Genomic DNA, 23,466 nt, shown 5'->3' with positions numbered 1-23,466 from the left:
GGGTCGCATCCTGGGACAAAATTGACCTAATTTGCGGGAAATGCTCAGTATAACAAGGGACTTTCTATACAGTAGTATGTTATTGGCCCGGTGGCCTGGTGGCTAAAGCTCCCGCTTCACACACGGAGGGCCCGGGTTCGATTCCCGGCGGGTGGAAACATTCGACACGTTTCCTTACACCTGTTGTCCTGTTCACCTAGCAGCAAATAGGTACCTGGGTGTTAGTCGACTGGTGTGGGTCGCATCCTGGGGGACAAGATTAAGGACCCCAATGGAAATAAGTTAGACAGTCCTCGATGACGCACTGACTTTCTTGGGTTATCCTGGGTGGCTAACCCTCCGGGGTTAAAAATCCGAACAAAATCTTATCTCTTATTGATGTCAACTATGGTCTGTATACCTTGTACATGTACTTGTAGTATATAAAGATATTATATTACTAGTATTATTATAATCTACCCATATCGACCAGTATTTGCCATTTATCTACTAGTATCTACCAAAATTTCATTTCAATATAACAATCTCACTAACAATCTAACAATCAGTAACACTCTAACAATTGTATTGTTGTTGTACAGACCTGGAGAGCGAGTGCTACCCTGCCATACCTCTGTGTGAAGCTGTGTGTTGTGTGGTAGCAGCCACCACTACCACTACCACCATCACTGCCACCACTACTACCACTACCACCATCACTGCCACCACCCCTACCACCACCTCTACCACCACCAGTCTATCCCACACGTCTACTTTATCCACCAGCAGTACCCAGCAGGAGGGACTATCTACCTCTGCTTTCAAAAGGGCTTTGATGTCACCTATGTCACCTTTGATTTCTAGGTCCCCTTCACCTGAGGTGGCACCTAGCAAGGTGCTGCCTGCTGGGGCAAGTCCTGCTGGGTCACCTACTGTAGTTACCATGCCTTCTATAAGGGTAAGTGTTCACCTAGCAGTATGTACCTGGGTGTTGTGGGTGGCATCCTGGGGAGGATGAGAGGTATTGGCAAGTCACCTAATGCCTGCTGCTGTTAGTGTTCACCTAGTAATATGTTAAGTACCTAGGTGCTATGGGTGGCATCCTGGACAGGGTGAGACATATGAGCTGATTAAGAACATAAGAACACTGTAGCAGGCCTACTGGCCCATACTAGGCAGGTCTTTCTCAAACACAAACCCATTAAACAAATCATATGCCCAACCCAGTACAGACAGTACTTACTGTAAAGCATGGTGTTGGATACCTAACCTTACACAACTGTTGTACAACAATGACAGAAAAGCAGAAAATGCGTCGAACATAATGACTGACCCCTCAACTGGATAGTGGGAGACCAAAAAGTGGGAGCCTAAAATGTGGGGCCTTCCTGTACTTTGAAAAATTCAGTTGTGATTATGGTGGGAACCTGTGTTCTACCAGGACTATTGTTACACTTGAACTGCAGTGCACATGAAAAGAATTTGCCACTTGCAAAATACCTTCTACTATGGTAATGGGTGTACAACCCTCTACAATATCATTTAATACTTTCTACTGTGTTAATGGATGCACAACCCTCTACAGGATTGTTTCCTCCCAGAAACAAACTCTTAAGCAGGAAGGATAACTTAAAGTGTGAAGCTTATTGGTAGTTGGCTGTGTCCCACAGGTGCAACTTCAAACACACATAAGGAACAAGAATTCACAATACGCTGACTGGAACATTACAATAAATCCTCAACATACAAACATCTTGAGACTCTTCTGTGCTCCAGTTCCCTGAATTGAACCTGAATGCCTTCCATCCCTGCCCCGACAGGCACTGTATAATCCCTATGGGTTTAGCACTCCCAACGATAATAATAATGTGTATCTCATTATTATACACAATACACAAGATCCCCCAATGTCATTGTAAGTTGAGGACTTACTTGACACAAATAACCCACAGATAGGAGAGAGGAACTTATGACATTAATCCAACTTGGTTCATCCACAAGTCACAGTGTGACTTGTCGATGGTCCAAATTGGGCCAAAACATCACCATGAGGGTTTCTCTATGTGCGGGTTATTTGTGTATACATAATGTGTTGGTATAATAGCTTAACGTAGGAATTTACAGTTTATAGCCAGTCAACAATTACACTGCTCAACCTAGACACTGATACATGTAGTAATCCCACACATAAATACAGGTCAACAACAACAAAGACTTACACAGTACGAAATGCAGCTTCTTCCACAAAGATTAAAAGTTCACTCAATTAGTACTAAATGAAAATGTAAACCCACTTCTTTTGAAATCAGCAAATGTTTAAATTCCTGTAAATTATCCTGTCTTAGCCTAATCTGCATTATTCACTGGTACTTAGATATCTGTATGCAGGTAAAGTAGCCTATCTTAGCCTAACTTGCATTATTCACTAGTATGTCCCAGCAGAGCTTAGCCATGGTAGACTTAACCTATTTTATGAACTTGCTTCACATCAGATTCAGAGTACCAGTAAAAAACTTTTTATGTGGAAACTCACTGGGCGCTTGACTAAGACAATTACTCCTGATGTCTTAGTCTACCTTAATAACCCCAATATTGTAATGATTCAAGGCTCCCTATGTTACATCCGAGGCCCAGATTCCTCCAAATACTACGCGTAAGTTAAGGTTGTGTTAAGGTTGTGTTAAGGTTGTGTTAAGGTTGTGTTAAGGTTGTGTTAAGAATAAGGATATTGTAAAGTTCTAGATGCAAAATGCTCAATATTTGCAAAATGTTGGTGGGGATTTTAGGAAACTACACAAATTTCCACATAGCAGTGTAGTAGATAGACTTGAAACCCAGCAAAGTAACCCCTGTACAGTAGACAGACTTTCAACCCAAGTCAATCCTCATGTACTAGATAGACTTAAGACTATGTGTAATAGATAGATATTCAACCCAAATAAATCCTCATGTAGTAAAATGTAAATGTATATTTCCTTGCAAAGATTACAATGTTTGGTTTATATATAAAATATTAATTACAAAGAAGGTCACTGGCAGGCCTAGGCATTTTGGGCAGACTAATACTAGTTCTTACTCTGTACTGACACAGGTTATGGAGCAGTACATTTTAATATACCTTACTGCATACTAGGTAACTGAAGTGATTAATTAGATTTATAATAATGAGGAAGTACAAAACATATAGAGTAACAATATTACAATTAGTAAATTTAGTAATGGGAATGGTTAAGTCTTGGCATGATACAATGTTTATAATAAAGTTTCTGTACAAGACATACACTCTTTTTCTTGTACATACTACATACTATACAGAACATTAAACTCCACTGTAAACCCGCCCCTAAAACTACTCCTCAAAAGTTACAACAGAATGCACAGTCACAATGCAAGGAATAAAGCACTTTTCAACATCCCTCGAGTCAGACTCTCACTATGTTTACCTGGAGTTTACCTGGAGAGAGTTCCGGGGGTCAATGTAAGAACGCTATGCACATAAAAGGCCCAAAGATCTGAAACTCGCTACCAGAACAGGTCGAGGATCCCCAGACAGCTTATAAATTTAGGACTTTGCTAAAAAAAATCATCTTGTATCATAATATTAACCAAATCAACCAAACATCTACTAACTAGTTTTATTATGTGACCTCTAGGCTCTTAATTCTGCAAATCCATAAAATATGTAATCTTATTTCTCAATATTAACCAAATTGGCCAAAACATCCACTAATTAGTCTTATTATGTGACCTCCCGGCTTTTTAATTCTGCCATTCAATAAAATATTACCACCAGCACCACTACTTGTAAGGTAGATTTTGAGTGCAATTTCAAGCTTATTCTACCAAACCCTACCCACTTGTATTAAGTTTAAAAAAGATTGTAAAACAGCTAACCACTATTACTTGTCTAGTTTTAAGTATAGTTAATATGTACTGTTATCTTATCTAGTTTTAATTAGTTACTATATATTACGATTAGTTTGCCCAAAATGCCTGGGCATGATAGTGGCTATACCTGGAGTTTACCTGGAGAGAGTTCCGGGGGTCAACGCCCCTGCGGCCCGGTCTGTGACCAGGCCTCCTGGTGGATCAGAGCCTGATCAACCAGGCTGTTGCTGCTGGCTGCACGCAAACCAACGTACGAGCCACAGCCCGGCTGATCAGGAACTGACTTTAGGTGCTTGTCCAGTGCCAGCTTGAAGACTGCCAGGGGTCTGTTGGTAATCCCCCTTATGTGTGCTGGGAGGCAGTTGAACAGTCTCGGGCCCCTGACACTTATTGTATGGTCTCTTAACGTGCTAGTGACACCCCTGCTTTTCATTGGGGGGATGTTGCATCGTCTGCCAAGTCTTTTGCTTTCGTAGTGAGTGATTTTCGTGTGCAAGTTCGGTACTAGTCCCTCTAGGATTTTCCAGGTGTATATATTTTCTTTGTACTTAGCAAATCAAAATTATAATTACACATTGTAACCTTCACAAAGAAATAAACTTTATATTGGGAGAGTATCTTAGGCAAACTTAAGGCTAACTTAAGATTTATTAAGTAATAGCTATATTAGGAATTTTATGTTTACAGTCAATTATAGGGGAATAACAGATATCAAGAATAAATCTATTTTGTTTTCGATGTGTTCATGATACAAAAAAAGATAATAGTTAGTTGATGATGGGATGTGTTAGGGAGATAAGATGTTTTTAACGGTAGTTTTGAAAATGGTGGTCGAGTCTGTAGTTCTAGAGTTTTCAGGCGGGAGTTCCAGATTTTAGGCCCTTTTATGTATATTGAATTTTTGTAGAGATTTAGCCGGACTTGGGGAATGTCATAGAGATTTTTGTGTCTGATATTGTGCCTGTGGGTCCTGTCATAACTATCAAGAAAGTGTTTTAGTTCAGGATTAATATTAGGATTTAAGATAAGATAAGATAAGATTTCGTTCGGATTTTTAACCCCGGAGGGTTAGCCACCCAGGATAACCCAAGAAAGTCAGTGCGTCATCGAGGACTGTCTAACTTATTTCCATTCGGGTCCTCAATCTTGTCCCCCAGGATGCGACCCACACCAGTCGACTAACACCCAGGTACCTATTTGCTGCTAGGTGAACAGGACAACAGGTGTAAGGAAACGTGTCGAAATGTTTCCACCCGCCGGGAATCGAACCCGGGCCCTCTGTGTGTGAAGCGGGAGCTTTAGCCACCAGGCCACAGGGCCTCTCAAAACCTCTCAAAACCTTTTAAAAAAATTATGGTTCTGTAAATGTAGATTGCAGAGTAGTAGGTGTGAATGTTCTGTACAGTGAGTAAGTTTAGATATTTGAAGAGTTAGGGGGGGTTGTCTAGCATTGGATTGCATAATAATTCTTACTGTGGCTTTTTGTTGGGTTATTATTGGCTTTAGGTGGGTTGCTGCTGTTGAAACCCAGGCACAAATAACATACATGAGGTAGGGATAGATGAGTGAATAGTATAGTGTGAGTAGGGATGATTGTGGTACATAGTAACTTATCTTAGAGAGGATCCCAATTGTTTTGGATACTTATTTTTGTTGTGTGTTGTATATGGGTGTTGAATTTCAGGTTGCTGTCAAAGTGTAGGTCCAGGAATTTGCTCTCATTTTGTTTAGCAATGAGAGTGTTGTCAATCATAATGTTCAGTTGTGCAACATTTGCTCTGTTACCAAACATAATACAGAAGGTTTTGTCAGTATTAAGTGTAAGTTTATTGGCAGTCATCCAGGTCGATATTTTTACTAGCTCTCCATTAACAACGGTGTTGAATGAGGCAAGATTTGGGTGGGAGATAACATAAGTCGTGTCATCAGCAAAGAAAATAGGTTTAAGGTGTTGTGATGCATTAGGACGATCACTGATGTATAAGAGGAAGAACAGGGGACCAAGGACACTTTCCTGTGGTACTCCAGTATCCACTGGTCTTGTTGATGAGGTTGTGCCCTTAACAGAGATGTGTTGATGCCTGTTAGTAAGGTAGGATTTGAAATATGTAAGTGGACTTTAGACTTAGCTCAGCAGATAGACTTTCAACCCAAGTCAACCTCACATAGTAGACAGACATTGAAAAACTATCTATCTTACAGAGCAGCCTGGCAGTGTGTCGACCTAGCTCAGTGGTAGTGACCCAGAGGAGTCAACCTGGGTTGATGCAGTCAACCTCAAGATTGGGGTTGAATTCCCTAACTCTGAGGTTACCTACCTCAGCCTCCACCACATCCACTGATGCAGGTGGGTTCAAAACCTTTCAGAATCTCTCAAAACCTCTAAAAACGTTTCAGAATGTTTCAAAAATAATGCAAAACCTCTCAAAACCTTTTAAAAAAATTAAAACCTCTCAAAAATCTCTCAAAATTTCTCAAAAACCTCTCAAAACCCTTCAAAAATTATTCAAAATTTCTCAAAAACCCTAAAATCCTCTCAAAACTATCTGTAATTAGTCAAAAAATTATTTTTGTTTTGAAAAATCTCTCATTATTAAGGAAATTTAGTAAATAAAAACACATACATATTATTCAGTAGCCTTAATATTTATGTTAATATTATAATGTATACTTGATGTTTATGTTAATATTATAAGAACATAAGAATGGAGGAACACTGCAGAAGACCTACTGGCCCATACAAAGCAAGTCCTTATCAAAACGACCACTACCTAAAGCTACCCAAGAAATAACTCCCGTACCCAATGACACCAATCAAACCCAGCCCCTCCCACTCATATATTTGTCCAATCTCTTCTTAAAGCTACCCAAGGTCCTAGCCTCTATCACCCCACTAGGAAGACTGTTCCATGCATCCACAACTCTGTTAGAAAACCTGTACTTACCTATGTCCTTTCTAAATCTAAATTTATCCAACTTAAATCCATTATTTCTGGTTCTTACCTGGTTCGACACCCTCAGTACTTTATTAATATCTCCCTTGTTTATGCCCGTCATCCACTTATACACTTCAATGATATTTCCACTCATTCTACGCCTCTCCAGAGAGTGGAGATTTAAGGCTTTAAGTCTATCTTCATACGGGAGGTTCCTTACACAGTAAATCATTTTAGTCATTCTTCTCTGTATGTTTTCTAATGAGTCTATGTCCATCCTGTAGTAAGGGGACCAAAACTGAGCAGCATAATCTAAATGAGGCCTCACTAGTGATGTATAGAGCTGTAAAATAACTTTTGGACTTCTGTTACTTATACTTCTTGAGATAAATCCAAGTAATCTGTTGGCCTTGTTGCGCACACTAAGGCACTGCTGTCTTGGCTTTAGATTTCTGCTTACCATGACTCCCAAGTCTTTTTCACATTCTGTATGACCAAGCTCTACTTCACCTAGATTATAGCTTCGAGGGTTATTTTCATTACCAAGGGCAAGTACCTTACACTTATCCACATTGAACTTCATCTGCCATTTTTCAGACCATGTAACTTGATGTATACTTGATGTTTATGTTAATATTATGATGTATACTTGATGTTTATGTTAATATTATTATGTATAATTGATGTTTATGTTAATATTATGATGTATACTTGATGTTTATGTTAATATGTATACTCATCCTGATGTTTATGTTAATGTGATTAAGACACATGTGCAACATCTGGGTATCTTTATTGTAGACGTTTCGCCATCCAGTGGCTTTATCAATACAAATTCTAGGACATAACTTGAAGACAGTAGAACTATGTACAGAAGATGAGGTAATCAGTCCCTCAACCTAGGAGTAGGTGTGAAGAGCACCGTAGTCGTGGAGATTCTGCACGACTACGTGGAGATTCTCCACGACTATGGTGCTCTTCGCACCTACTCCTAGGTTGAGGGACTGATTACCTCATCTTCTGTACATAGTTCTACTGTCTTCAAGTTATGTCCTAGAATTTGTATTGATAAAGCCACTGGATGGCGAAACGTCTACAATAAAGATACCCAGATGTTGCACATGTGTCTTAATCTCAACTTGTCGGTATTATATACCATTCGTACACATGTTTATGTTAATATGATGTATACTCATCCTCACTCATCCTTCAGAGTACTGGTACTGTACTTCCCACCTCCAGTACTGTAACATTCTCACTCATCCTTCAGAGTACTGGTACTGTACTTCCCACCTCCAGTACTGTAACATTCTCACTCATCCTTCAGAGTACTGGTACTGTACTTACCACCTCCAGTACTGTAACATTCTCACTCATCCTTCAGAGTACTGGTACTGTACTTCCCACCTCCCATACTGTAACATTCTCACTCATCCTTCAGAGCACTGGTACTGTACTTCCCACCTCCCGTACTGTAACATTCTCACTCATCCTTCAGAGTACTGGTACTGTACTTCCTACCTCCAGTACTGTAACATTCTCACTCATCCTTCAGAGTACTGGTACTGTACTTCCAACCTCCAGTACTGTAACATTCTCACTCATCCTTCAGAGTACTGGTACTGTACTTCCCACCTCCAGTACTGTAACATCTTCACTCATCCTTCAGAGTACTGGTACTGTACTTCCCACCTCCAGTACCGTAAAATTCTCACTCATCCTTCAGAGTACTGGTACTGTACTTCCCACCTCCAGTACTGTAACATTCTCACTCATCCTTCAGAGTACTGGTACTGTACTTCCTACCTCCAGTACTGTAACATTCTCACTCATCCTTCAGAGTACTGGTACTGTACTTCCCACCTCCAGTACTGTAACATTCTCACTCATCCTTCAGAGTACTGGTACTGTACTTCCCACCTCCAGTACTGTAACATTCTCACTCATCCTTCAGAGTACTGGTACTGTACTTCCTACCTCCAGTACTGTAACATTCTCACTCATCCTTCAGAGTACTGGTACTGTACTTCCCACCTCCAGTACTGTAACATTCTCACTCATCCTTCAGAGTACTGGTACTGTACTTCCCACCTCCAGTACTGTAACATTTTCACTCATCCTCCACAGGATTCCCCATGCCTCCTACACCTCCATCCTGCTGTGGAAGTGACACAGAGTGTGGAACACATTCTCCTAGGCCTACCCAGCCTCTCTATGAAGTTCTTACACCACAGTTCTGTAACCCCAGGAAGAACCCTAGGCCTGTAGTGGCCTCCAGACATCCTATCAAGACTCCGCTTATCTCTACACAGCCGGTAAGTGGACCATCCTACACTCCACTGTAATACTACCCTCTTATATGGCCCTTATGGACCTACTGTAGTGAGGTTATACCTTGTGTATAACACTAGTCTTAATGGTGTAGTAGATAGACTTTAAGCCCCATTAACCAGTCTTAATGGTGTAGTAGACTTTAAACCCCATTAACCAGTCTTAATGACCCTGGTATATTAGACAGCCTGTAAACCAGCAATAATAACTCTCATTAACCAGCATACCCCATTAACCACCAAACCTAGAGTATACCACACATAAGAGAGCACACAGTATACCCTACATAAGAGAGCACAGTATACCCTACATAAGAGAGCACAGTATACCCTACATAAGAGAGCACAGTATACCCTACATAAGAGAGCACACAGTATACCCTACATAAGAGAGCACAGTATACCCTACATAAGAGAGCACAGTATACCCTACATAAGAGAGCACAGTATACCCTACATAAGAGAGCACAGTATACCCTACATAAGTGAGCACACAGTATACCACACATAAGAGAGCACACAGTATACCACACATAAGAGAGCACACAGTATACCACACATAAGAGAGCACACAGTATACCCTACATAAGAGAGCACACAGTATACCCTACATAAGAGAGCACAGTATACCCTACATAAGAGAGCACAGTATACCCTACATAAGAGAGCACAGTATACCCTACATAAGTGAGCACACAGTATACCACACATAAGAGAGCACACAGTATACCACACATAAGAGAGCACACAGTATACCCTACATAAGAGAGCACACAGTATACCACACATAAGAGAGCACACAGTATACCCTACATAAGAGAGCACACAGTATACCACACATAAGAGAGCACACAGTATACCCTACATAAGAGAGCACACAGTATACCCTACATAAGAGAGCACACAGTATACCACACATAAGAGAGCACACAGTATACCCTACATAAGAGAGCACACAGTATACCACACATAAGAGAGCACACAGTATACCCTACATAAGAGAGCACACAGTATACCACACATAAGAGAGCACACAGTATACCACACATAAGAGAGCACACAGTATACCACACATAAGAGAGCACACAGTATACCCTACATAAGAGAGCACACAGTATACCACACATAAGAGAGCACACAGTATACCCTACATAAGAGAGCACACAGTATACCACACATAAGAGAGCACACAGTATACCCTACGTAAGAGAGCACACAGTATACCACACATAAGAGAGCACACAGTATACCCTACATAAGAGAGCACACAGTATACCCTACATAAGAGAGCACACAGTATACCACACATAAGAGAGCACACAGTATACTCTACATAAGAGAGCACACAGTATACCCTACATAAGAGAGCACACAGTATACCCTACATAAGAGAACACACAGTATACCCTACATAAGAGAGCACACAGTATACCACACATAAGAGAACACTCAGTATACCCTACATAAGAGAACACAGTATACTCTACATAAGAGAATACACAGTATACCCCACATAAGAGAGCATACAGTATACCCCACATAAGAGAGCATACAGTATACCCCACATAAGTGAGCATACAGTATACCCTACATAAGAGAGCATATAGTATACCCCACATAAGTGAGCATACTGTATACCCCACATAAGTGAGCATACAATATACCCCACATAAGTGAGCATACAGTATACCCCTCATAAGTGAGCATACAGTATACCCCACATAAGTGAGCATACAGTATACCCCACATAAGTGAGCATACAGTATATCCCACAGAAGAGTATACAGTATAGCCCACATAAGTGAACATACAGTATACCCCACATAAGAGAGCATACAGTATACCCCACATAAGTGAGCATACCCACAAGTCTGTACTTTTGCAGAAAGGTGCCACTGGAGCACTAAACCTGACTGAGGAGGAGAAACGGACCTTATTATGTGAGGGCTACAGTATACCCAGTAGACTACCTTTAACCAAGGCCGAAGAGAAGACCTTGAAGAAGGTCAGGAGGAAGATCAAGAACAAGGTGGGTCTTTAAGACCTTTAAGAATATCAAGGCAGGCTTTTAAGACCTTCAAGAAGGTCTAGGTGTATATATAAGACCGTCAAGAAAATCTAGGTGGGTTTTTAAGACCTTCAAAAAGGTCTGGGTGGGTTTTGAAGACCTTCATGAACATCTAAGTGGATCGTTAAGACCTTCAAGAAGGTGTAGATGGGTCTACAAGACCTTCATGAAGGTCTAGGTGGGTCTACAAGACCTTCATGAAGGTCTAGGTGGGTCTTTAAGACCTTCCATCTACTCTAGTTTCAGGCTTTTATTAACTACCTGTACAAAACATGTAAATACCTGTACAAGACATGTAGCTACCTGTATAAGACATGTAACTAATATCAGACACATAACAATCTGTATAAGACATGTAACAACCTATACAAGGCAGGTAACAACCTGTATAAGACAAGTACCTATCTGTTTTAAACCTGTAAATACTTGCATAAAATAACTTGTATAAAACATGAAAATACTTGTATATGACACATAACTACCCATATTAAACACGTAAGTACCCATATAAAACATGTAACAACCCATATAAGACATATAGCCTGTATAAGACATGTACTTGCCATTGCAGATCTCTGCGCAGGAATCTCGCCGCAAGAAGAAGGACTACATGGATGCGTTGGAGCGGAAGGTTGAGCGCCTCAGCACCGAGAACCTAGAAAACAAGCGACGTATTGAGGTCCTGCAGAGTTCCAACTCACAGCTGCTGCTGCAACTGCAGCGTTTGCAACACTCTGTGGAGCAGGATGAGAAGTACCGCATTAGGTCCACCCCCATAGCAACCCTCCTGGCTTGATGGTTAGTGGATGATATTGATGGTTTAATGGATAGTATTGATGGTCAGTAGATAATATTAATGAGTTAGTCAGTGGAAGGTGTGAGTCAGTTGGGCACAAACTCCTGGCCCCATCTTACATAACCTAACCTCTTAACACACAGTAAACACCCAATTCAGTGGACATTTTCCCTTATATCAGAGCAACACTGAACTATAACCCGTCATGTGTTTGTACAGATATTGTATGGGGACACACCTACCCCCCCACACACACATATCTAGACCAACAAGAACAGGAATTGTTAGGTAAGACACATATGCAACAGTTAGGAATCTTTATTATGAAACGTTTCGCCTACACAGTAGGCTTCTTCAGTCAAGTACAGAAAAGTAGAAAGAAGCATAAGATACTTGAAAACGATGTAATCAGTCCATCGCCCTTAAAGTTTTGAGGTGGTCAGTCCCTCAGTCTGGAGAAGAGCATTGTTCCATAGTATGAAACAATATATTGTTTCATACTATGGAACAATGCTCTTCTCCAGACTGAGGGACTGACCACCTCAAAACTTTAAGGGCGATGGACTGATTACATCGTTTTCAAGTATCTTATGCTTCTTTCTACTTTTCTGTACTTGACTGAAGAAGCCTACTGTGTAGGCGAAACGTTTCATAATAAAGATTCCTAACTGTTGCATATGTGTCTTACCTAACAACCTGTCGGTATTTTAAACCATTTTAATGTTCAAGAACAGGAATTATAATACAAGCAATGAAAAAAGTCTGTAAGTGAAATTCCTTTGGTGGGAAGCCATAGAACATAACCACAATTTATTTGTATATTTGTTTATCCTCTTTCATAAAATATATATTACTTATTACCAAACCTCTTTCCATAAATAGCTCAATTAAAGGCTCCCCATTTTCATTTACCCCTGGCACCCCAAATTTACCTACTACTCCCTCCACAACATTTTTACCCATTTTAGCATTGAAATCCCCAACCACAAGTACTCTCACACTTGGTTCAAAACTCCCCACACACTCACTCAATTCCCAAAACCTCTCTCTCTCCTCTACACTTCTCTCTTCCCCAGGTGCATATACACTTACTATAACTCACTTTTCACATCCAACCTTTATTTTACTCCACATAATCCTTGAATTAATACATTTATACTCTTATCTTTTAACATTATTGCTACTCTTTCTTTAGCTCTAACTCTATTTGAAACCCCTGACCTAATCCCATTTGCTTCTCTCCACTGAAACTCTCACACACACACACACTCTCCTAACTTAACAATGGAGTTGTGTTCCTAAGACCATGTCAGTAAATGAATTCGTCGCCAAGTGAGGAGCATATTATAATGGTAGTGGGTTTGTGTCAACCATTTTTAATAATTGTTTTAATATCACCTTTTATAGTAATTGATTTGGGTGCTTACCCAAGTGGGGGTCAATAATAAAGCTTCAGAGACTGTTACTTTATTTGGGTTCTTGGTACACAGGCAGTGTGTTTAAGTTGCCCAGGCTCGTAAGGCCATGCCCGGGAGAGAGTGATGAAGTAGACCTTGTTGACTGAGTGAGCTTGGCTGCCTGAATGAGACAGGGTAAGCATGGTGAAGGCTGAGATTGGTAGGCCTATAGATGGCAGCACCATAGTGCAGCAAAATATGAACCCAACTGGGCATACGCTTTGCACAGTTTATAACATTTCTGGTATATTTTTAAATGTTTATACAGTAGTCTACTGTATATTGTAATAAACAGGATAGAGGAAATCAGCTCTAATATACGTTATTTAGGTATGCGTAATGGTCAGAGAGCCCGTCGTAAGTCTGAGTCATTGGTAACTGACAGTTTGCGACGTATTCGTTTACCAATGACTCAGACTTACGACGGGCTCTCTGACCAGCATGCATACCTAAATAATGTACTATATTAGAGCTGATTTCCTCTATTCTGTTTATTACAATATACAGTACACTACTGTGTGAGATATACTGGGTGAGATATAAGCGACTATTGGCAGAAAGGTGGGTTAGAGCAAAGATGAGTAGTGGGGGGGTTGAAGAGGGTTGGAATACTTTTAAAAATGCAGTATTATATGGTGGGGCAGAAGTTTGTGGTTATAGGAGGGTGGGGGCAGGAGGAAAGAGGAGTGATTGGTGTAATGATGAAGTAAAGGGTGTGATAAAAGAGAAAAAGGTAGCTTATGAGAGGTTTTTACAAAGCAGAAGTGTTATAAGAAGAGCAGAGTATATGGAGAGTAAAAGAAAGGTAAAGAGAGTGGTGAGAGAGTGCAAAAGGAGAGCAGATGATAGAGTGGGAGAGGCACTGGCAAGAAATTTTAATGAAAATAAGAAAAAATTTTGGAATGAGTTAAACAAGTTAAGAAAGCCTAGGGAAAGTATGGATTTGTCAGTAAAAAACAGAGTAGGGGAGTTAGTAGATGGGGAGATGGAGGTATTAGGTAGATGGCGAGAATATTTTGAGGAACTTTTAAACGTTAAGGAAGAAAGAGAGGCGGTAATTTCATGCACAGGTCAGGGAGGTATACCATCTTTTAAGAGTGAAGAAGAGCAGAATGTAAGTGTGGGGGAGGTACGTGAGGCATTACGGAGAATGAAAGGGGGTAAAGCAGCTGGAACTGACGGGATCATGACAGAGATGTTAAAAGCAGGGGGGGATATAGTGTTGGAGTGGTTGGTACTTTTGTTTAATAAATGTATGAAAGAGGGGAAGGTACCTAGGGATTGGCAGAGAGCATGTATAGTCCCTTTATATAAAGGGAAAGGGGACAAAAGAGATTGTAAAAATTATAGAGGAATAAGTTTACTGAGTATACCAGGAAAAGTGTACGGTAGGGTTATAATTGAAAAAATTAGAGGCAAGACAGAATGTAGGATTGCGGATGAGCAAGGAGGTTTCAGAGTGGGTAAGGGATGTGTAGATCAAGTGTTTACATTGAAGCATATATGTGAACAGTATTTAGATAAAGGTAGGGAAGTTTTTATTGCATTTATGGATTTAGAAAAGGCATATGATAGAGTGGATAGAGGAGCAATGTGGCAGATGTTGCAAGTATATGGAATAGGTGGTAAGTTACTAAATGCTGTAAAGAGCTTTTATGAGGATAGTGAGGCTCAGGTTAGGGTGTGTAGAAGAGAGGGAGACTACTTCCCGGTAAAAGTAGGTCTTAGACAGGGATGTGTAATGTCACCATGGTTGTTTAATATATTTATAGATGGGGTTGTAAAGGAAGTAAATGCTAGGGTGTTCGGGAGAGGGGTGGGATTAAATTTCGGGGAATCAAATTCAAAATGGGAATTGACACAGTTACTTTTTGCTGATGATACTGTGCTTCTGGGAGATTCTAAAGAAAAATTGCAAAGGTTAGTGGATGAGTTTGGAAATGTGTGTAAAGGTAGAAAGTTGAAAGTGAACATAGAAAAGAGTAAGGTGATGAGGGTATCAAATGATTTAGATAAAGAAAAATTGGATATCAAATTGGGGAGGAGGAGTATGGAAGAAGTGAATGTTTTCAGATACTTGGGAGTTGACGTGTCGGCGGATGGATTTATGAAGGATGAGGTTAATCATAGAATTGATGAGGGAAAAAAGGTGAGTGGTGCGTTGAGATATATATGGAGTCAAAAAACATTATCTATGGAGGCAAAGAAGGGAATGTATGAAAGTATAGTAGTACCAACACTCTTATATGGGTGTGAAGCTTGGGTGGTAAATGCAGCAGCGAGGAGACAGTTGGAGGCAGTGGAGATGTCCTGTTTAAGGGCAGTGTGTGGTGTAAATATTATGCAGAAAATTTGTTGTGTGGAAATTAGGAAAAGGTGTGGAGTTAATAAAAGTATTAGTCAGAGGGCAGAAGAGGGGTTGTTGAGGTGGTTTGGTCATTTAGAGAGAATGGATCAAAGTAGAATGACATGGAAAGCATATAAATCTATAGGGGAAGGAAGGCATGGTAGGGGTCGTCCTCGAAAGGGTTGGAGAGAGGGGGGGGTAAAGGAGGTTTTGTGGGCGAGGGGCTTGGACTTCCAGCAAGCGTGCATGTGCGTGTTAGATAGGAGTGAATGGAGATGAATGGTACTTGGGACCTGACGATCTGTTGGAGTGTGAGCAGGGTAATATTTAGTGAAGGGATTCAGGGAAACCGGTTATTTTCATATAGTCGGACTTGAGTCCTGGAAATGGGAAGTACAATGCCTGCACTTTAACCCTTTGACTGTCGAAGGGCCCAATCCTGAAGTTGCTCCTGGTGTCGCAAAATATTCGAAAAAAAAAAAATTATTTTTTCTTATGAAATGATAGAGAATCTTTTCCCGATTGTAAAGACACCAAAAAAACGAAATTTTATGGAAAACTGACGGAATTACGCTCTCGCGAAGTTAGCGACTTCGGCGATATTTAAAAATCGGCAATTTCGCCCACTTTGAGCCCTATTTTCGGCTAATTCCGTTATTCCAGTCAACCAAACTCATAACTATTTCTTCAGAACTCTATTTTTTCTATCGATTGAGCACAAGAAACTGCCCATTTACCGATTTCAACTACCCAATAACATGGTCAGAAATTTGCAATTTGGCCAATTTCATGAAAATTAAAAAATACGACAATTTCAAAATAAGGTCCAGAATGAACAATGCAGACATTCCTGGCTCTAAAATAAGATTTTCTTTGTTCATCAGTCATGTCTCCAGGTCCCTGTGATATTACTCTTGCTTTTTATTTTGAAATTTTATTCAAACAAAAAATAGAAGATTTACTGTTATGCAGACTACTGCAATACTGTAATAATTGTAAAAATTACATCAACCCATTCATGACTGCGTATTAGAATGGCTATTTGGACATTTATTGGACAATGACATCATTTGTTTACTTTTGAACATCGGCAAAAATCAAACATTTCCTGTACTTTGTGCTCCATTTCCAGGTTCTTTTTATAGTAAAATTAATCAAAATCACCTCCATTTCTATAATATAGTTTCCATTCTATCAAATGAGACCAAGAAAACGAGAATACAACCACAAATACTATACGAAAATAGACCACAAAGTCGGCATTTTAATTAAAAAAAACGGTCGGAGTTTTTTTTTTCTCATTATGCACTGCGTGCTCCAGGATTTTTTTTATGTGGTGCACACTGACCACACAGACCCATTCTCTCACATGTGGGCCTACTAGCTTTCTCCTGCCTGATTTGAAGCCGCTAGAATTTATGAGTATATATACGTCAAACACGGTACCTCACAAACGTATATATACGGCCGCGACAGTCAAAGGGTTAAAGGAGGGGTTTGGGATATTGGCAGTTTGGAGGGATATGTTGTGTATCTTTATATGTATATGCTTCTAAACTGTTGTATTCTGAGCACCTCTGCAAAAACAGTGATAATGTGTGAGTGTGGTGAAAGTGTTGAATGATGATGAAAGTATTTTCTTTTTGGGGATTTTCTTTCTTTTTTTGGGTCACCCTGCCTTGGTGGGAGACGGCCGACTTGTTGAAAAAAAAAAAAAAAAAAAAAAAAAATATATATATATATATATATATATATATATATATATATATATATATATATATACAGTGGACCCCCGCATAACGATTACCTCTGAATGTGACCAATTATGTAAGTGTATTTATGTAAGTGCATTTGTACGTGTATGTTTGGGGGTCTGAAATGGACTAATCTACTTCACAATATTTCTTATGGGAACAAATTCGGTCAGTACTGGCACCTGAACATACTTCTGGAGTGAAAAAATATCGTTAACCAGGGGTCCACTGTATATATATATATATATATATATATATATATATTATATATATATATATATATATATATATATATATATATATATATATATATATATATATATATATACGTACATACATATACATGTATATATAAATTGTGGGAGTATTATATTATTATTATAATCAAAAAGAAGCGCTAACCTACAAGGGCTATACAGCGTAAATTGTGGGGAACCATAGCCTCGGAGGATGATTAGAATAATATTGACATTATCATTTTTTTTCATTTCAGAGGTCTGTCCTCAACTTATCCGCTCAGCGGGCATCATTGGTTCATTGTTCATCCACCCATTCATCCGCTGTGCTGGAAGACAAGTGGAAAATCCCTCCAGTTGTTTCAAGATGAGTGCCTGGCACCCAAGTGGCATTATTAGTTGACTAAGGACGTGGGGCGGCAAGAAAAATTTCCCCTCAAAAATTCTCCACCCAACTAGGCCTCTCCTAGTTTTCTACTAGGCTTCTCCTAGGACTCTGCTAGGATTCTCTTAGGCCTCTGCTAGGCCTCTCCTATGCCTGTGTTAGGTCTCTCCTAGGCTTCTCCAAAACCTCCACTAGGATTCTTTTAGACCTTTCCTAGGCTTCTAGGCCTCTGCTAGGCCTCCACTAGGCCTCTCCTGTATACAGTCACTATAGCTGCCCCCGTAACATTATCTCTGTACATTCCATAATACCTAAGTTATCATTCACTGTTTTTAAGTTATCGAGTTCAATCAACCCTTGATATAACAGGATTGTTCCACTGTTCATTAAACGTGAACACTTCAAAAATAACACAAAAAACACACACATAACTCACACAGAAGAATAAAATGTATGTCTACATTTGGGCTCTCCGAAATAAACTTAGGTACAGTACTCTCGAATAGTGATTTGAGCTTGCCTACCTGAGTTACTCCCAAGCTCTAATTTCAGCAAAATACCAATGCCTAAATCACACAAAATACTAACACGATATTTTTGACTTATGATATTTTTTACTTACAATATTTTCGACTTGCCATATTTTCGACTTGCCATATTTTCAACTTATGATGGTTTGACTTACAATATTTCCAACTAACAACGAGTCAGTTGGAACACAACCCCATCGTAAATCAAGGACCACCTATATACAAATTAAAATTTCTTTGCATAATTTACAATGTGTGATTTACACATTATAACTGTTGAGTACAAAGCCACTAGCATGCCTAAGCATTTCAGGCAGACTAGTCCTAAGGCATACAGCCTACTTAAAGTTAGACATAGGTTATGCAGTAGTAAATTTTTATTATTCATTATATTACCTTATTACTAAAGGGAGGTAACCAGAAATTTTATAATTAAAATAATTTATAGGTGTGTATTGATATTTTAGATTAATTTGTCTTCAGTTATTTGGGATATTTTGAGTACAGAAACTCCTCACTTAATGACCACACGAACTTACAACCAGCTCTCTGACCAATCGCTCTATGTGGAAGATATTGAAGAATTAGTGGAATATGTCGAGGGAGAGCCAACTAACAAAGATTTAATAGGGTTGGAAGCACAGCAGCACTTGGGAGAGGAAGAGGAGGAAAGAATGGTAGAAGTATGGAACAGGACTCGGTTGTTAAGTGAGGAGTGCCTGTAGATTCCAACTGGTTGAATGATTACCAGCATAGTTTAGTGTTGGTGTAGTTATGTTTGGGAGATGAAATGATTTTTAATTATTGCCTCAAACTGATTGACAGACAGGAGACCTTTTGCTGGTTCAGGGCAATGAATGTTAAATCTTGGGGTCCTTTATGTGCATTGTATTTTTGCATAAGGTGAAATGAGCATGAGGAATGTCAGATTGAGTTTTGTGTCTTGTGTTGTGCCTCTGTGTTGTGTTGTATTATGCCTGTGTGTTCTGTTTGTGTTGTACAGAAGGCCGTGCAGACCAACTAACTCACATTAATACAAATCTCATAGATTTCGAAAAAGAAATGGATAACATGCCCACTCACTCAGCACCTGGACCAGACTCATGAACTGTTCTGTTTATAAAAAGGTGCAAAGTACCACTAGCACACACCCTCAGTATACACTGGAGAAAGAGCCTAGATCTAGGTGAAATACCAGAGACTTTAAAGCGTGTAGACATAGCTCCTTTGCATAGAAGAGGTAGTAGACCACTAGCTAAAAATTACAGACCAGTAGCCCTAACTTCCCACATCATAAAAATCTTCGAAAGAGTGATGAGATGGCAGATTAAAAAATTCAGGGACAAGCACAATCAACATAGCCCAAACCAGCATGGTTTCAGAGCAGGACGATCATGCCTGTCACAGTTGCTGAACCATTATGACAGAATTATGGAGGAATTGGTAGACGACCAAAACACAGATGTGATATACATAGACTATGCAAAGGCATTTGACAAATGTAATCATGGAGTGATAGCACACAAAATGAGAGCCATGGGTATTATGGGGAAGGTAGGCAAATGGATTTTTGGGTTCCTAACACACAGAACACAAAAAGTAGTAGTAAACAGAGCAAAATCCAGCATCAGCGAGGAAACAAGCTCAGTTCCTTAAAGCACTGTCCTGGCACCTCTTGTCATTTCTCATCCTCATAACAGACATAAATAAAAGCACCCATCACACTTTTGTATCATCATTTGCAGACGACACTAAAATAAGCATGAAGGTCACTACAGTTGAAGATGCTGAAAAATTACAGGAAGATATAAGCAGTGTTTTCCAGTGGGCAGTGGAGGACAACATGACATTCAAAGGTGATAAGTTCCAACTGCTTAGGTATGGAAAGAATGAAGAACTTAAAAGGAACACTCTATATAAAACTCAAGAGGATCACCAAATAGAACGAAAGGAACACATAATAAGACAAAGATCACAACAGCCAGGAGGATGATTGAGTGGGTATTGAGAACTTTCAGAACAAGGGAAATAATGCCAATGGTGACACTTTTCAAATTGCTAGTGCTCCCTCATTTGGAATACTGATCAGTGCTGATGGCCCCATTCAAGGTAGGAGAAATATCAGAGCTTCAACAAATACAAAGATCATTTATGGCCCTCATAAAGCCAGTAAAGCATTTAAATTACTGGAAACGCCTTAAAATCTTGAAGCAGAGGAGAGCTACATGATAATATATAACTGGTGTCCCATAGCATGATCGCTAGCGCACTCAGCTCACACACTGAGGTCTGGAGTTCGAATCCCAGGTACGGCTGGATAACATTAGGACGTGTTTCCATAAGACCTGCTGTTTATGTTCACCCATCAGTATAAAATGAGTACCTGGGCGTTAGTCAACTGGTGTGGGTCGCATCCTGTGACAAAACTGACTTAATTTGCGGGAAATGCTCAGCATAACAAGTGGCTTTCTATATAGTAGTATGTCATTGATGTCAACTAGGACTGTATACCATGTACATGTACTTGTATAGTAGTATGTCATTGATGTCAGCTAGGACTGTATACCATGTACATGTACTTGTATAGTAGTATGTCATTGATGTCAGCTAGGACTGTATACCATGTACATGTACTTGTATAGTAGTATGTCATTGATGTCAGCTAGGTCTGTATACCATGTACATGTACTTGTATAGTAGTATGTCATTGATGTCAGCTAGGCCTGTATACCATGTACATGTACTTGTATAGTAGTATGTCATTGATGTCAGCTAGGACTGTATACCATGTACATGTACTTGTATAGTAGTATGTCATTGATGTCAGCTAGGCCTGTATACCATGTACATGTACTTGTATAGTAGTATGTCATTGATGTCAGCTAGGCCTGTATACCATGTACATGTACTGGTAGAAATAAAGATATTTTTATAAAAAAATACTTGAGGGCCTGGTCCCAGATCTTCACACTACTATAATTACATACTGGAGTGAGAGATATGGAAGTGCAAAATAAACCCAGTGAGGAGCAGGGGTGCAGTGAGCACAATAAGGGAACACTGTATCAACATTTGTGACCCCAGATTATTTAACATCTTACCAGAAGATATCACAAACACTGCTGGAACAAGTGTAGAAGTCTTCAAGAGAAAACTGGACAAGTATCTTCACTAGGTGCCAGATCAACCAGGTTGTGATGGATATGTGGGGCATCAGGCTGGCAACAGCCTGGTTGACCAGGCAAGCACCAGACGAGCCTGGCATATGGCTGGGTTCCGAGAGTAGTAAGACTTTCAAAACTCATCAAGAACATATCTGTTGTATTGTGCCTGTGTGTTCTGTTGTAGCTATCAAGAAGTTTGAGAGGAGGGTTTATATTGGAGTTTAATGTATATATATAGTAGACACAGTAATATGAGTGTATATTTTGTATATTAAGTTCAAACTCTTGAAAGAGTGGAGGTGTGTGTTGTCTGGCACAGGAATTGGTGATCATCCACACAACAGCTTTTGTGTTGGGTTATTAAAGATTTAAGGTGATTATTCATGGTAGATCCCCAGGCACAGATAACATAGGTGAAGTAAGGGTTGATTAGAGAGTGGTATTGTGTAAGTAGTGCCATTTGGGGTACATATTACTGTATCTTGGAGATGCCTACTGTTGTGGAGTGTGTGTTGGATGCGGGTCTGAAATTTCAGGTTGTGGTCAAGGTGAAGACCTAACAATTTGCCCTGAGTGTGTCTTGTAATGGGGAAACCACTGATCAATATGTTAAGGTGGATATTTAAAGCTCTGTTTCCAAACATCATGAAGTAGTTTTTTGTCTATATTGAGAGGGAGTTTGTTGGTCATCTTCCTAGTAGATATTTTTAGTATCTGGTCATAAACAGTGCCATTAAACATAGTTGAGTTTGAGTGATAGAAGACGTAAGTACAGGTCGGCCATCACTAATCAAGCAATCAGTTATCGGGTTCCATCAGTAATCCGGCACTAATTTTGGCTAGCGTAATTTCAAATTTCATCATTATGCTGACTCAGATCATTATACTGACTCAGAAACTGTGTAGATGATTGTAAATCCACAGCAGCAAGCCAGTGGAGAAAGCAGTGATGAAAATAAGGAAAATATAGCAGAAAGTCTCTACTGATAGGTTAATTCAGTTGACAGGTGAACTGCTAAAAGGTCTAGAGCAACACAGTTTTATAAGTGAACAAGAAATAATGAAAGTTTACATGGTGCAGGATAAACTGTTCAAAGAAAGACCAAAATATATGAAACAGCTCAGTTTGGTTAACTTTATTAAGTGTATTCTAACCTAACCACTCTGTAATCTGACTGACCTGTAGTGTCATCTGTCAATAGAACTGATTTAATATATTGTTACTGCCTGATTAATCTTGAGTTAGTGTTAAGTTTGCCTGAAATGCTCTGCATATATATATGTACTATAAAGGGGGGTTTAGAAAGACACGTAAGCAAACACTATAACATATTTATTAGAAAACGTTTCGGTCCTGGGACCTTGATCACTTCTAACATACAGAGGTAGAAAGACATTATATATATAGGCGGAGAGTGAGATGTGACGCACGTGACCTGAGGAAAGTCATAAGAACATAAGAATGGAGGAACACTGTAGAAGGCCTACTATATAGGGGCTTTCTGCATGTATACCCAAATGTCATTCACCTTTGTACAAACATTGTATCATGCTGAAATAAAGTATTACTATTACTATTGATGTAAATGAGAAAGA

General features: G+C 39.5%; 1 protein-coding gene across 1 annotated transcript; it reads left to right on the top strand.

The window, feature by feature from the left end:
- Nucleotides 1–553: 553 nt before the first annotated feature.
- On the top strand, nucleotides 554–23,232 carry LOC128704921 (cyclic AMP response element-binding protein A). Its single transcript, XM_070092792.1, has 6 exons — nucleotides 554–937; nucleotides 6,070–6,214; nucleotides 8,931–9,118; nucleotides 11,019–11,162; nucleotides 11,773–11,999; nucleotides 18,049–23,232. Exons 1-5 carry the CDS (start codon nucleotides 815–817, stop codon nucleotides 11,995–11,997), a joined length of 825 nt encoding a protein of 274 aa, XP_069948893.1. The 5' UTR covers nucleotides 554–814; the 3' UTR covers nucleotides 11,998–11,999; nucleotides 18,049–23,232.
- Nucleotides 23,233–23,466: the final 234 nt, after the last annotated feature.

This window comes from Cherax quadricarinatus, chromosome 3, assembly GCF_038502225.1.
Source record: "Cherax quadricarinatus isolate ZL_2023a chromosome 3, ASM3850222v1, whole genome shotgun sequence".
NCBI classification, from domain to species: domain Eukaryota; kingdom Metazoa; phylum Arthropoda; class Malacostraca; order Decapoda; family Parastacidae; genus Cherax; species Cherax quadricarinatus.
This window is presented reverse-complemented; position numbering and strand designations above follow the sequence as displayed.

What these genes read in the sequence shown, in the direction of transcription:
- LOC128704921 (XM_070092792.1), top strand. Translation starts at nt 815, where the DNA reads ATGTCACCTATGTCACCTTTGATTTCTAGGTCCCCTTCACCTGAGGTG. An exon ending in TTACCATGCCTTCTATAAGG is followed by an intron (nt 938 to 6,069) that starts GTAAGTGTTCAC and finishes TCTATCTTACAG; the next exon opens with AGCAGCCTGGCAGTGTGTCG. An exon ending in CGCTTATCTCTACACAGCCG is followed by an intron (nt 9,119 to 11,018) that starts GTAAGTGGACCA and finishes GTACTTTTGCAG; the next exon opens with AAAGGTGCCACTGGAGCACT.